Raw genomic sequence first — 14,257 nt, 5'->3', positions numbered from 1 at the left:
CAGATCAGGCATCCGTGGTCACATGGACCCTTGACCCAACGCTGTGTGCCAGAGATGTCACCAGTTGCATTTCAACATCACACTACAGTTTAGGCATCGCCTTTTATGAGAAAAAAATTGTGGCCTGGTATCTTCCACTGCGGTGTGTGGCTTTGCTTTTGTGTGCTGCATTTCCTCAGGTGGTCATCCCATTGCAGTTTGTGCTTTGTAATCATGTGCCTTCGTAAGGTAGTTGTCCCTACACGGGTCTTGGTCTTTCCACGGCTCAATTTTCGGTGGCAGAGAGTACAGATGGCATTGCTCTCATCTGAGGCAGACACAAAAGAATTTCCACACCGCTGAGCCCTGGGGTGATGGCACTTTGGTGGTGGCGGCCGACTGAGTGTTAAGTAATGTGCCAGAATCAGAGCAGGATGAGGAAGATATGTCACGCTTCCGTGCGGAAGCTGAGAAAGAGGAGGTGTTCTGTGTCAAATAGTCAACTACGTCCTGACAATATTGGGGGTTGATGGCACGTGCCTTCTTCTGAACACTGTACTTTGGTTGAGGGCCGCACGAAATCACGACAGCGCAACCTCGAACAGACCTGCCAGGTATGCACGGAATGGTATATCACACTGCGTGCACTCACGTAGGTAGGTGGGTGCACAGATCACAACAGGTAGGTATATGCAGTGATGGGTATTACGATGTGCACCAGTCACACACACACAGGTACCAGCACAGTGACACTGCGTGCGCTCACGTAGGTAGGTGGGTGCACTGACTGAAGTGAACAACAGGTAGGTACATGCAGTGATGAGTATTACAATGTGCACCTGTCACACACAGACAGGTACCGGACAGGCACAGTGACACTGCGTGCAAGGGTGAGAGTGGCTCCAGGAGGGAGTGTAGCCTGATTGACTGTGATGTAGAGGGTCAAAGTTGACCCTCATGATGCACTATGGGGCGAACCTAACTTCCGGAAAAGTTTGCAGTTCTCCGCGATCGCAAACCCCGAAAGTTCACCGGGATGCGTTCGGGCCATCTCTAGTGTGCAGCAGTAAAGGCGTGCAATAGCGTGACGAGCGGAGAATACGACAGGACCCCCAGTGATGTCCCCACCTAGTGTAAATGTGCCCCCCCCGTGCGTGCATTTATACTTTACCTGTCCGCTGTCCCCTGCCGCAGTGTCCATCCATCTTCTGCTGCCTCCATTTGCACTCACACACTTCCAGTGTATTGAAAGTGTCACACATATAGTGATGCCACACATGCGCCACATGCTATACACTGGCAGCATGTAGGAGGCAAATGAAGGAAGCCAAAAGATGGATAGGTACTGTGGTGGGCGACAGTGGACAGGTGAAATAGAAATGCCCACACAGGGGGCAGCGAGACAAGGTCAAGTCCCGAGAGATTTCATGCTGACCTATCAGGAATCAGCCTGCGGTGTATGGGCAGCCTACCGATATCTCTCTAATTAGATTAGATCAGAGAGAAATAAGTCTCTTGATCGAATTTCAAACACCTTAAGGGATACCAATGCATGTCACAGCAAGTTAATTAAAGGAATACTTAAGTCAAAAAAAAAAAAATGACATTTACTCACCTGGGGCATCCCTCAGCACCCCGAAGCTGGATGGTGCCCTCGCAGCCCCGCTCCGATCGTCCTGTCCCCGCCGGCGGCTACTTCCGGTTCGGCGACAGGCTGGGAACGCGGCTGATTTTCCGCGTTCCCAGCCGCTGCTATCACTCTCTATGCTGCTATAGCGTGTATATATATACGCTATAGCAGCATAGAGAGTGATAGCAGCGGCTGGGAACGCGGAAAATCAGCCGCGTTCCCAGCCTGTCGGCGGCTGTCGCCGAACCGGAAGTAACCGCCGGCGGGGACAGGACGATCGGAGCGGGGCTGCGAGGGCACCATCCAGCTTCGGGGTGCTGAGGGATGCCCCAGGTGAGTAAATGTCATTTTTTTTTTTGACTTAAGTTTTCCTTTAAAGGGCACCTGAAGCGGGAAGTATATGGAGGCTGCAATATTTATTTCCATTTAAAAACAATAAAAGTTGCCTGGCAGCCCACCTGATCTATTTTGGCTGCAGTCGTTTCTGAATCACACAAGAAACAAGCATGCAGCTAAGCTTTATGTAAAAGAAAGGAAAAACACAATTGAGAGCCCCAATAGTGTATGATTGATGATAAAGGAATGCCAAGGTAGTAGCAATAAGAAATATACTCACAAGTATTGGTTGCCGGGTTCAGGCAACCACTTAGAGACTCTGAAGTCTCGTTTTTCACCTCTATTCTTCATATACTCCTGTTCTGCATGAATGCCCTAATTGATTCACCGCATCCCCGCGGCAGATGGGTGATTTATTGCCATGTTTTCAGCCCTGCAAACCTCCAGAGCTTCTCTTCCTGGAGGGGCAGAGCTTTCAGTTGTAGCTCTGCCTCCTCCGCAGTCAATCTCTGCGGATCACCACTTCTCCCAGTCTTCTCTCACTGAAAGGAGCAGGGAGGAGGCGGAGATTGATTGCAGAGAGGCAGAGCTACAGCTCAAAGCTCAGCCTCTCCAGGAAGAGAAGCCCTGCATGTCAGGGCAGCATAATCTACGACCTGCAAAGTCGTAGAACTTTGCAGGTCAATTACACAACAATAAATCACCCATCTGCAGCGGGAATGCGGCGATTCAAGGGGGGCATTCATGCAGTGGCGGCAAAAATGGGTGTGGCTACAAAATGGGCGTGGTCATGACCGGATGAGGGCGGGGCTAACTGTAATTTAAAGTGAACCCAGGGTGAGAGTGATATGGTGGCTGCCATATTTATTACCTTTTAAACAATTCTAGTTGCCTGGCAGCCCTGCTGATCTATTGGCTGCAGTAGTGAACTGAATTACACCAGAAACAAGCATGCAGCTAATCTTGTCAGTTCTGACAATATTGTCAGAAACCCCTGACCTGCTGCATGCTTGTTCAGAGTCTATGGTTGAATTAAAGGCAGAGGACCAACACGGCAGCCAGGCAGCTGGTATTAATTAAAAGGAGATAAATATGGCAGCCTCAATATTATTCTCACCTCGTGTTCCCTTTAAAAGTGCAACGCAAAGACAGAGGGCCCAAGTTTTGGTGACCCTTTCCCCAGAAAATTCACAAAATTGTGCAGGTTTTCTCAAGAAAATACACGTAATGTGAGCAGATTTGAACAAAATACACGTAATGTGAGCAGATTTGAACAAAAAACACGTTCAATGACCCCAATATGCACAACCGTTATCAGATATGACCCCAATATGCACAACCGTTATCAGATATGACCCCAATATGCACAACCGTTATCAGATATGACCCCAATATGCACAACAGTTATCAGATATGACCCCAATATGCACAACCGTTATCAGATATGACCCCAATAAGCACAACCGTTATCAGATATGACCCCAATATGCACAACCGTTATCAGATATGACCCCAATATGCACAACCGTTATCAGATATGACCCCAATATGCACAACCGTTATCAGATATGAACCCAATATGCACAACCGTTATCAGATATGACCCCAATATGCACAATCCTTATCAGATATGACCCCAATATGCACAATCCTTATCAGATATGACCCCAATATGCACAATCCTTATCAGATATGACCCCAATATGCACAATCCTTATCAGATATGACCCCAATCAGCAGCACCATCTGAAAAAGAAAAGAAAAACCCATTTACTCACCTACAGCCTGAAGACCTCCTGTTCTGACCTCCTCCTCTTCCGAGCTCCTTGTGGCGCGCAGCTCAGCTCCCACGATCCTCTTCCTTCCTGCAGCAGCCTGCATCCGGCGAGCAGGGCTACAGGAAAATGGCCGCCCGAAGCCCTGCACTGCAGACTCCAAGTCTGCAGAGCAGGGCTTCGGGCGGCCATCTTACCGTAGCCCTGCCTTCTGCTCCGGGCTGTTGCTGTGAACTGACTCGGCGTCTCTTAGACGCCTGAAGTCAGTTCACGCCAGGGGGTGCTTTGGGGGTGCTTGGACAAATGTAGGGGGTGCTCGAACACCCCCAAGCACCCCCCTGGCGCCGCCACTGGATTCATGCTTAACAGGAATTTATGAAGAAAAGAGGTAAAAAACGAGACTTCAGAGTCTCTTTAAAGCACTTATGGGGATATTAGGCCTGTCCCCACTCAGGCTAAAAAGTCGCTCTCTGTAGAATTGTTATCCACCAGGTGGATAACAACAACTGCAAAGGAAACAGAGGCGCCAGCAGAGTAAAAACAGATAAAAGTTGGGGGGCAAGGGTGGACTTATCTCCCCAAAACCAAACACAACCACTATGTATGGTTTAAACAAGATTTAATTCGTACACCAGAACAAATGCAAAGCATTTCGCGGGTCTCTAGCCCGCTTCCTCACGTGAAACGCTTTGCATTTGTTCTGGAGTACGAATTAAATCTTGTTTAAACCATACATAGTGGTTGAGTTTGATTTTGGGGAGATAAGTCCACCCTTGCCCCTCCACAACTTTTATCTGTTTTTACCTATGATCAATTTTTACTCTGCTGGCGCCCCTGTTTCCATTGCAATGCAGCTAATCTTGTCAGATTTAACAAATGTCATAAACACCTGATCAGCTTGTTCAGAGCCCTTTAGAGGCAGAGCATCATCGTGCTTAAAAGGAAATGAATATGGCAGGCTCTATATCCCTTTCACTTTAGGTGTCCTTTAAATTTGTATATTAGCACACAATAAATCACATGGAATCAAAACCAAATAGGCTTTACTTTGCTTCTGTATCGGCCTCAGTATTTACTTCTAGTTATCACTGCCTCAAAGGTACTAAAATACCAGTAAAAAAACAAACAAAAAAACAAAACCCCCCAACAAAACAGTGAAGGTCAGTGGCGTAAAACTGTATCCCCATTCCAAACATTCCAACACTATTATATGCTGCAGTGTACACAGCTCCACTCGAGATGATGATTAAATGATCTCTAAGGAATTCCACAAGAAAGTGGCTTCTACCACAAACCCTGTGTACTGTGTCTTGCCTCAGATGATGGGCCTGACTCCTCTCTCTGTGTCATTCTCTTCTGGTCCTAAAACCAACTATGTCAGATTCCCAACTACTGGGACAGTTCTCAGGTTCCAAGATTCTAATAAATCCCTTAGATTGTAAGCCTCTGGCAGGGTCCTCCCCTCCCTAGTGTAATCTACAGGATTATGTGCTCCTTTCCTATGACAGCCTGTACTTGTATTACTGGGCCTACCTAACCAGCCCATATCACATGATCATGTATTTTGTACTTGCATTGTATAACTTTGTTCTATGTTGTATAACCTTGTTATGTCTGTCATCCTTGTATCATTGTATAGATTTATTGTCCAGCGCTGCGTAATATGTTGGCACTTTATAAATACAATAAATAATAAGCCTAATTTCTTTAAACACACCTAGGAGAACTACTTGCTGCTCAGGACCCATTCATTAAGTAGAAAAGGTTTCAATATTGTTCTTCTAGCATTATCATTATACATTATTATTAGATACATTATCAGTTGCAGGAAATGATGAACTACGTAATGGTCAAATGCTAAAATAAAAACAATAACTACAATACTATACTCCACATACTATATACCACATGGTAAACCTTACCAATACATCATCGCCATGCTGAGAGACATTTACAGGAGTTTCCTTCGGAAACAAAGTGGCATCCTTTTTCTTCTGCTCTTCCTCCCTGTCTCTTGCTTCCAGTCTCTTGCGAACTTCAGCTTCCTCGTATCTAGTGAAAATAGTAAGGTTTACACATAAACAGTCATTACATTCAGTAGGCAAATATATCATACAAGGCAATGAAAATATTTGCTAGAATTTTACATTAATGAACAATGATCTTGCTTAGGTAAAAATGAAAAATTGCAACCAACCTATTTTTAAGGCTTTTAGAAAGTTTTTCAGCTTCTTCGACAGCTCTTTTTATTGTAGCAGGACCAATCAAAGATTTGAAGTAATCCTAGAGAGAAGCAAGAGAGTGTGATTTTGCCTACATGACTATGTATGCATTGTTAGCAAATGTACTTGTACAGGTAGTCCTGGGTTAACGAATGAGATAGGGACTGTAGGTTCGTTCTTAACCTGAATCTGTTTTTAAGTCGGAACCTTGTGCCATCTCTGTCCCCTGTACATCCTCTGTGTCCCCCTATGCCTCCAGTGTCCCCCTCTGTGCCCCCTCTGCCCTCTGTACCTGCTTATACAAGTTTAACCACTTAAGCCCTCGGTCGTTTTCACTTTATGAATCCGAGCAATGTTCACCTCCCATTCATTAGCCTATAACTTTATCACTACTTATCACAATGAACTGATCTATATCTTGTTTTTTCCGCCACCAATTAGGCTTTCTTTGGGTGGTACATTTTGCTAAGAGCTACCTTACTGTAAATGCATTTTAATAGTAAGAATAAGAAAAAAACGGAATAAAAAATGATTTCTCAGTTTTCGGCCATTATAGTTTTAAAATAATACATGCCTCCAAAATTAAAACCCACGTATTGTATTTGCCCATTTGTCCCGGTTATTTCACCGTTTAAATTATGTCCCTATCACAATGTATGGCGACAATATTTTATTTGGAAATAAAAGAGCATTTTTTCCATTTTGCATCCATCACTATTTACAAGCTTATAATAAAAAAAATATTTCATCTTTACATAGATATTTAAAAAGTTTAGACCCTTCGGTAAATATTTTTTTTTTTTTTATTATTATTATTATTAAACATTTTATGTGGGTATTTTTGGGAGGGTGGGATGTAAATAGTATTTGTTTGGGGTAAATATATGTGCATTTTTATTTTTTTTTACATTTAGATGTAATTTTACTTTTTTAACCTTGAGTTTGTTTACATGACGTCACTCTAAGCGTACAATGTACGCTTAGAGGGACAAGGAGTCAGAAAAAGCGAAGCTTCCAAGAGAAGCTGTCGCTTTTTCTGCGGGGGAGAGGAATCAGTGATCGGGCACCATGGCCCGATTAATCGATTCCTGGGCTAACTAATCCACGGCCGGGAGCGCGCATGCACTCGCGCAATCGGCCGCGGGAGCACACATATCCTCCTTGACGTAGAACTACGTCAAGGAGGACAAAGTGGTTAAAAGTAATTTTTCTTTGAGTTTAAAAAAAAAAAAAAAAAAAAAAAAAAAAAAAAATCGGTTTCCTCAAAAACTACAAGTCCAATTTGAAAAAAAAAAAGTTTGACTTGTTCCCATGGAAACACAGAATCCATGCAGTTCGTATAAACGGGTCATTTGTAAGTCGGGCAGTCACAAGTCGGGGACTACCTGTATACTGTATTTTTACACACCTTCACTCTCGACCAAATGTACAATTTTTCTTGCAAATTTCAGTTTCTAGAAGGGTTATGTGGTAAATACATAAATAGTTAGTACTTTATGGACCCCTCTTTTTTAATATATATGCTACAAAGGTATATTACTGTTATTTTTGCAAAAAGGCTTGTAATTATTTATATAGTATAAAAAAAACAAAACTAGAAGCTGAAAACTGAAAAAAATACACCTTTATTTCCAAATAAAATATTGTCAACATACATTGTACTAAGGACATAATTTTAATGTTCTAATAACCATGACAAATGTGCAAATACAATTGGTGGGTTTTATCTACAGTAGCCCTTTTTCTTTTCAAACTATTATGGTTATCATTTATAAAGCATTCCCGCATGCGGTAATGCTGAAAACAGCTGACTTTACCGACCACTTAGAAAAATGTCCATTCATGAAAGCTGTTTCCGCATGAAAAGCTGACATTACCGAGCAGAGCGATAAAGTAACGCCTTGTGCGGTGATTATCTCAACACGTCACTAAATGTCAATTCATTCATTAGAGCAGGCGGTATCAGGGCAGAGAATACCTCTCCCTTGGAAAAGGCGACAAGCATGCGGATAACAGCTAAGTTAATGGAGACAGACTTCCCAGGCAGCAGCAGTGAGAGCAGAGCAAAAAAGGCTTTCCAGAATACCCAGGCTGTGTTTTTTAACCTCTTGGGTACCTATTTTAATATGTTTTTTACATCAGAAAGCCTGCATGTGTAACTTTTTTTTAAAGTTCTTCTAAGCTGTGGCAATTAAATTGATTGTTTAGAAAGACGAATAGACAGATTCAGCGCAGATTCAGGGCAAACAGAGGCAATTTTAAAAAAATGCACATCTAAAGGGAAGCTGGGGCTGCCTCTTATTGTAACGCTGTCTCTGCACGGAGAAAATGTAACAACTCAGGCAGCTTCTCATGTTACCGCAAGCCTAGAGCCAGACTAGTTTGGTAAATCACCGCACTCCTATCGCAACTGTAAACATTTTTATGAATGAGCACACAGAAGTCTAAAAATACTGAATGCGGTATTTTCCCGCCCGGATTTTTTTTTACTGAACACACTTCTATGAATGATAGCCTATGGCTGAAAACTGAGAAATGGTTACTTTTAAAATTTCTTTTTCTTATTCCCTTTAAAATGCATAGGAAATAAAATAATTCTTAGCAAAAAGTACCACTCAAAGAAAGCTAGTTTACACCACAAAAAAAACAAAAACAACAATCAGATCGCTTAGGTTTAATAAATAGCGATAGTTATTGGCAATTGAATAGGAGGAGTGAAATATGAACACTGCTCTGGATTTTTAGGGGAAATAAACTGTGGTAGGGAAGTGTCAGTTAAATAATTACAGCCTAGTAATTGCCTTGATATTACTCTGAAGATGAAGTTTCCTTTCCATTTCCATGGCAGCCTTACTACGGGGGGTAATCCCGCCCCTTAACCCCACAGGACCTGTCTGTATAAATTTGAGACCCTCCCCCAGTCCAGTGCTTTTTTTTCCTCGTCCTACCCACAGGACTGTCATTACAACTTTTTTTCTTTTGTTTTTAGTAGCGTTTTTTTTTTTTTTTTTGCCTACCTCGCTGTATTGGTGGTACAGCGTCCACGCAGCCAGCCCTTCTGCTGTGTGATGGCCCCGCTATTTGAGCTTAAACAGCTCTAAGCGGTGGATTGCCCCCTCTTTCTTGCCTGGTCTTTCTGGGGGCACCTTATGGAGCGGAGTGCGCAGTAAACCTGCACGAAGCGAGCGGGCGGCAGACTCATCCGGAGTGCGTTCCACCTCTGGGAGGAGGAAACTTTGTTTCCGGCTTCCGAGGACGCGCTGAGACACGGACCGTCGCAGAGACGTTGTTACTGCCACTCACAATCCTGCAGGGAGCAGGAGCCAAGTAAGTGCCAGCTAGGTGAATTTAGCAATGTAACAGGAGGGTGTTTCCTATCTTTTTACCGATGCTAAAGGCAATATTTCCATTACAGGGCAACTGTTTGCTGCCTATTGTCCTTAAGCTGCACTCAGATTACTACAGATTTAAAGGTACATTACACTACAACCGTATTATTTCCGCATCTTATTCTTTCACGCTCCTCATGGCATTCCCTTTTTTCTTTAGCTCTGCTGAAGGAATATGGAGGATGCTGCTGCCGCCCGCGCAACAGATCAGGCACCTCAGGATAGGTAGGCACGGTTACTAATTATTATTTGTGGCACATTGTATTTGCTCCTCTGGTAGTAATTAACAGAAATATTTATTTCTGTTTTTTTCTACTCCCATACAGCCCAAGTGAGCACTTGGAGGATGCTGCTACGCACAGAAGAGACTCTTCTGCACATTCAAGCAAGTCAGGAAAATTGCAGACCCACAAAAGGTCGTCATCGGACTCTCGTCCGCGGAAAACCAAGCCCTGTTGGGCATGTGGAGAGACCTGTATGCCGGGGAAGCTTGTATGTGCAGACTGCTTTTTTTCCATTCCTATGGAGGAAGAGCCTGTACAAGATTTGCCCTCTCTTGTCCGAGAGATCGTCCAACAGTCCCTCTCACAGCACTCTGCCCCTTATAATACCGTGCAGGAGTCTAGGGGAGCGGAAGGCTCTTCAACATATGACATTCCGGAAGAAGACCCCGCAATAGGCTTCGATTTTTCCTTAGTTGACCCTTTTGTAAGATCTGTCAGAGGGGCGATACAGTGGGAGGAACAGGAGGAGCCCCCTGCCAAAACCAAACGTTATTACCCTCACCTGAAGAAAAGACCTGTGGCCTTCCCTGTGATGGAGGAGGTCACGGAGTTGATCCAAGATGAGTGGGCGAAGGTGGACAGGAAGATGTCCATGACGAACAAATTAGCTAAACTCTACCCAATGGAGGGAGACATAATCACCCAGCTGGACACCCCTCCGGCAGTAGATGCTTCAGTCATGCGCTTAGCTAAGCATGTGACCTTACCATTAGAAGACGCAGTTTCATTCCGAGAGCCCCTGGAAAGGAAGGTAGACTTTGACCTAAAAAAGATGTATTCTTCAGTAGGAGGCGCATGTAAACCCGCCATAGCCCTTACTTCCGTATCTCGTGCCATTAGAGCATGGGCAGATAATTTAGATGGTGCTATCCAAGCTAATGTTGACAGAAAGACCTTATCAAGTTCCTTGGAGGAGTTCAGAATCGCGGCTGATTTCGTCAGCGAGGCAGCTTTCGATATTATCAGGGGAAATGTTAGGGGCATTATTCACTCGGTCACAGCGAAGAGGGCTCTGTGGCTAGGACCCTGGTCAGCCGACGGAAATTCCAAAACTTCCTGGTGCAAGATACCCTATGACGGGAAAAACCTGTTCGGCCCCAGAATGGACACAGCTATATCTAGGGTAACTGGGGGCAGGTCGGGGCTTCTCCCCCAGGATAGAAGGCAAAGAAAATTCAGACCAGGTGATAAAAGACCATTTCAAAACAGATCTAGAGATGTCCGCTCCTCCAGGAATCAGCAGTCCTTTCGGAGAAATTGGCAGGGGACACAGTCCACCCTGTCAAGGTTCAATAAACAACGTAACCCTAGCCCCAGTACTTCAGCAGCCAAATCGTTCTGAGATCAGGCCCGCCTCTCTGGAACCGGTTGGAGGCCGACTGCAGAGATTTGTACATCAATGGGCGGGAGAGATAAAAGGACAAGTGGGTAACCAGTACGTTAGCTCACGGTCACGCATGGACATTCAAGAAGGAACCTCCAGATTCAATTTTTATGTCTACAACAATTCCGAAGTCAGCTCAAAGGGCGCAGATACTAGACGAATACATACAGGAGCTGATGCTGAAGAGAGCGATCATAGAGGTACCAACGGAGGAAAGGTTCCAGGGCCTTTACTCCCTCTTATTTTTTGTAACAAAAAAATCGGGGCAGTTAAGACCCGTCCTAGACCTGCGTGTACTAAATCAGTTCATATTACAGGACAAGTTTCGCATGGAATCCCTACAGACTATCACGCCAACAATACACCTAGGGGACTGGCTGCTGTCGGTGGACTTAGCAGACGCCTACCTGCACGTACCAATTCGACAGTCTTTTCAGAAGTATCTAAGGTTCGCGGTAGGAACTGCTCACTACCAATTCCGAGTATTGCCATTCGGCATCTGTACTGCACCTAGGGTCTTCACAAAGATATTAGTGACATTAATAGCTTTGCTACGTCTGCAGGGACTCCACATACATCACTATCTAGACGAAATACTACTGATAGCATCATCAAAAGAAGGACTGTATTAACACAGGTCAATCTTACTACAAACACTCAGCCGGTTCGGCTGGCTAGTAAATTGGGACAAGAGCCAGTTACAACCAACCCAGACGATTATCTTCCTAGGGGCGCAATTAGACACCCGAAAGAACGCGGTAGCTCTGCCAGAGCAAAAGATGGCGAAGGTAATATCAGTAGTGACGGAGGTCATGGGAGCAACATACCTGACAGCGAGGCAATGTTTAGCAGTCTTAGGAACCCTTACAGCAGTAATTCCCATGGTAAGATGGGCCCGCTGGAATATGAGATGCCTACAGATACCATTTCTCGAACAATGGAAGGGCGTCGATTACTTACAAGGGATATTCATTATGCCGCAAGTAAAGCAGCAGCTCACATGGTGGTTGGAAACACGAAACCTCACCAATCATCATCAATTAGTCATGGAACCACCGGTTCTCATAACCTCAGATGCCAGCCTCTGGGGTTGGGGGGCCCATATGCTACACCATCATGCTCAGGACAGATGGAAACAGAATGTGTCGCGAATCCCAGCCAATATTCTGGAGATAAGGGCGGCGTTCGAATCACTCAAACACTTTGCCAGCAACATCAGGGGCAAGAGAGTGCTGATGAGGATGGACAATGTCACCGCCGTGGCATACATACAAAATCAAGGCGGCACGCACAGCCGAACGCTTCTCAAGGAAGTAGAACCGATCATGGAGTGGGCTCAACAGAATCTCCTGCAACTTCAGGCGGTGTATATACCAGGGGTGAAGAACCAGATAGCGGACTCGCTGAGTCGCGCCTGGGTGGACAACAAAGAATGGAGCCTCAATACCGATATTTTCCAGATAATCTGCAGTACTTGGGGAGTTCCCCAGATCGACTTAATGGCAACCCCATGGAATACCAAGTGCCAGAAGTTCTCCTCGAGGTGCAAGTACCCGCAGGCGGCGGGTTGGGATGCTCTATCACTTCCCTGGAACTTTCAGATTGCATACATTTTTCCGCCAATCCAGTTGATGCACAGAGTCTTGAGGAAGATTCAGCAGGAGCAGGCGGTGGTACTCCTAGTGGCTCCTTATTGGCCGCGCAGGCCATGGTTCCCGTTACTACAGAAATTATCCACCACCACTCCGATCAATCTACCATGTGTAGAGGACCTATTAACACAGAATCGCTTATTTCACCCTCACCCGCAGATACTGAATTTGACGGCATGGAGGCTGAGAGGAGAAAATTACGGGAGCTAGGCTGCTCCCCAGAAGTAATTGACACATTACTAAAATCTAGGAAACCAACCACCAACACAACCTACCATAGAACTTGGAAACGCTTCCTACTATTCTTGGAGGAAAAAGCTCTGAATATTTCCACCATTCAGGTCAATAACGTATTGGACTTTTTGCAGAGAGGTCTAAAACTTAGGACTCGCTAATAGCACTATTAAAACGCAGATATCTGCGATCTCAGCCCTCACCCATCACAGGTGGGCTGTAGAACCACTGGTAGTCCAGTTCATGCAGGCCGTGGTAAAAATTAGACCACCAAAAAGGAACTGGTATCCGCAGTGGGACCTGCCTCTCGTTCTAAATAGTATGGCAGGAGCGCCTTTTGAACCTCTGCAAAACTGCTCTCTACTTAACCTCACTCTTAAAGTTGTATTCTTAGCAGCAATCTCCTCAGGGAGAAGAGTATCCGAATTACAAGCACTTAGTTGTGATCCTCCGAATACGCAGTTCTTTTCAGGCCGAGTAACCCTTAGGCCGGTGGACGAATTCATCCCTAAAGTGGCCACACAATTCCACTTCAATCAAGAATGGAATCTACCATCTTTCTCAGATACCAATCTACAGTACCCCAGTGCACTGGATATCCCTTTACTGCTAAAGCATTATATAGAACGGACAAGTGAATTCCGCCTCACCAGGAGACTGTTCATAATCCCTAACGGATACAAGAGAGGACACCCAGCAACGACCAGAACGATCGCAGCCTGGTTAGTTAGAGCCATCAAAACAGCATATACCAGCAGAGGGCTCAATCCACCTCAGGAAGTAACGGCCCACTCTACCCGTTCAGTGGCTTCCTCTTGGGCTGCCCTGGTTAAGGTTTCTCCAGATATTATATGCAGGGCCGCAAACTGGACATCAGAACACACGTTCATATCGCACTATAAGGTCCATCCAGGTAGTCTATCAACAATGCAGTTTGGTACAGGGGTATTATCTGCTGTAAGAGACTCTAGATTCTGATAGCCATAGTATGATATGCAGTATGATATATTACCAGGTATACATGATGTAATGTACAGTTATGATTTACGAATTAAAATTTTCTGTTTAAGGCATTTGACCCACCCTCTTCATTTATAATCTACAGAGATCCCCGTAGTAAGGCTGCCATGGAAATGGAAAGGAAAACGGAAAATTGTATACTTACCTTCGGTAATTTTCCTTTCCTTTCAAGGTCCATGGCAGCCTACGGAGATCCCACCCTAGTTAGTTCCAGTCAGTTTAAGGACTAGTAAAAAAGAAGCACTGGACTGGGGGAGGGTCTCAAATTTATACAGACAGGTCCTGTGGGGTTAAGGGGCGGGATTAACCCCCCGTAGTAAGGCTGCCATGGACCTTGAAAGGAAAGGAAAAT

General features: G+C 44.8%; 1 protein-coding gene across 3 annotated transcripts in view; it reads right to left on the bottom strand.

Annotated features, from left to right (window-relative positions):
* The window catches only part of USP8 (ubiquitin specific peptidase 8), a 102,877-nt gene that overhangs the window by 68,267 nt on the left and 20,353 nt on the right, over window positions 1-14,257 (bottom strand). For all 3 annotated transcript variants that reach the window (XM_068275382.1, XM_068275383.1, XM_068275384.1), the window contains exons 4-5: window positions 5,918-6,003; window positions 5,643-5,772 (exon numbers count right to left, since the gene is read on the bottom strand). In XM_068275382.1, coding sequence (XP_068131483.1) covers window positions 5,643-5,772; window positions 5,918-6,003 — 216 coding nt within the window. The remainder of the gene's footprint in view (window positions 1-5,642; window positions 5,773-5,917; window positions 6,004-14,257) is intronic.

The sequence above is a fragment of the Hyperolius riggenbachi genome, chromosome 3, assembly GCF_040937935.1.
Source record: "Hyperolius riggenbachi isolate aHypRig1 chromosome 3, aHypRig1.pri, whole genome shotgun sequence".
NCBI classification, from domain to species: Eukaryota; Metazoa; Chordata; class Amphibia; order Anura; family Hyperoliidae; genus Hyperolius; species Hyperolius riggenbachi.
Note: the sequence above shows the minus strand (reverse complement) of the source record. Positions and strands in the feature narration are given on the sequence as shown.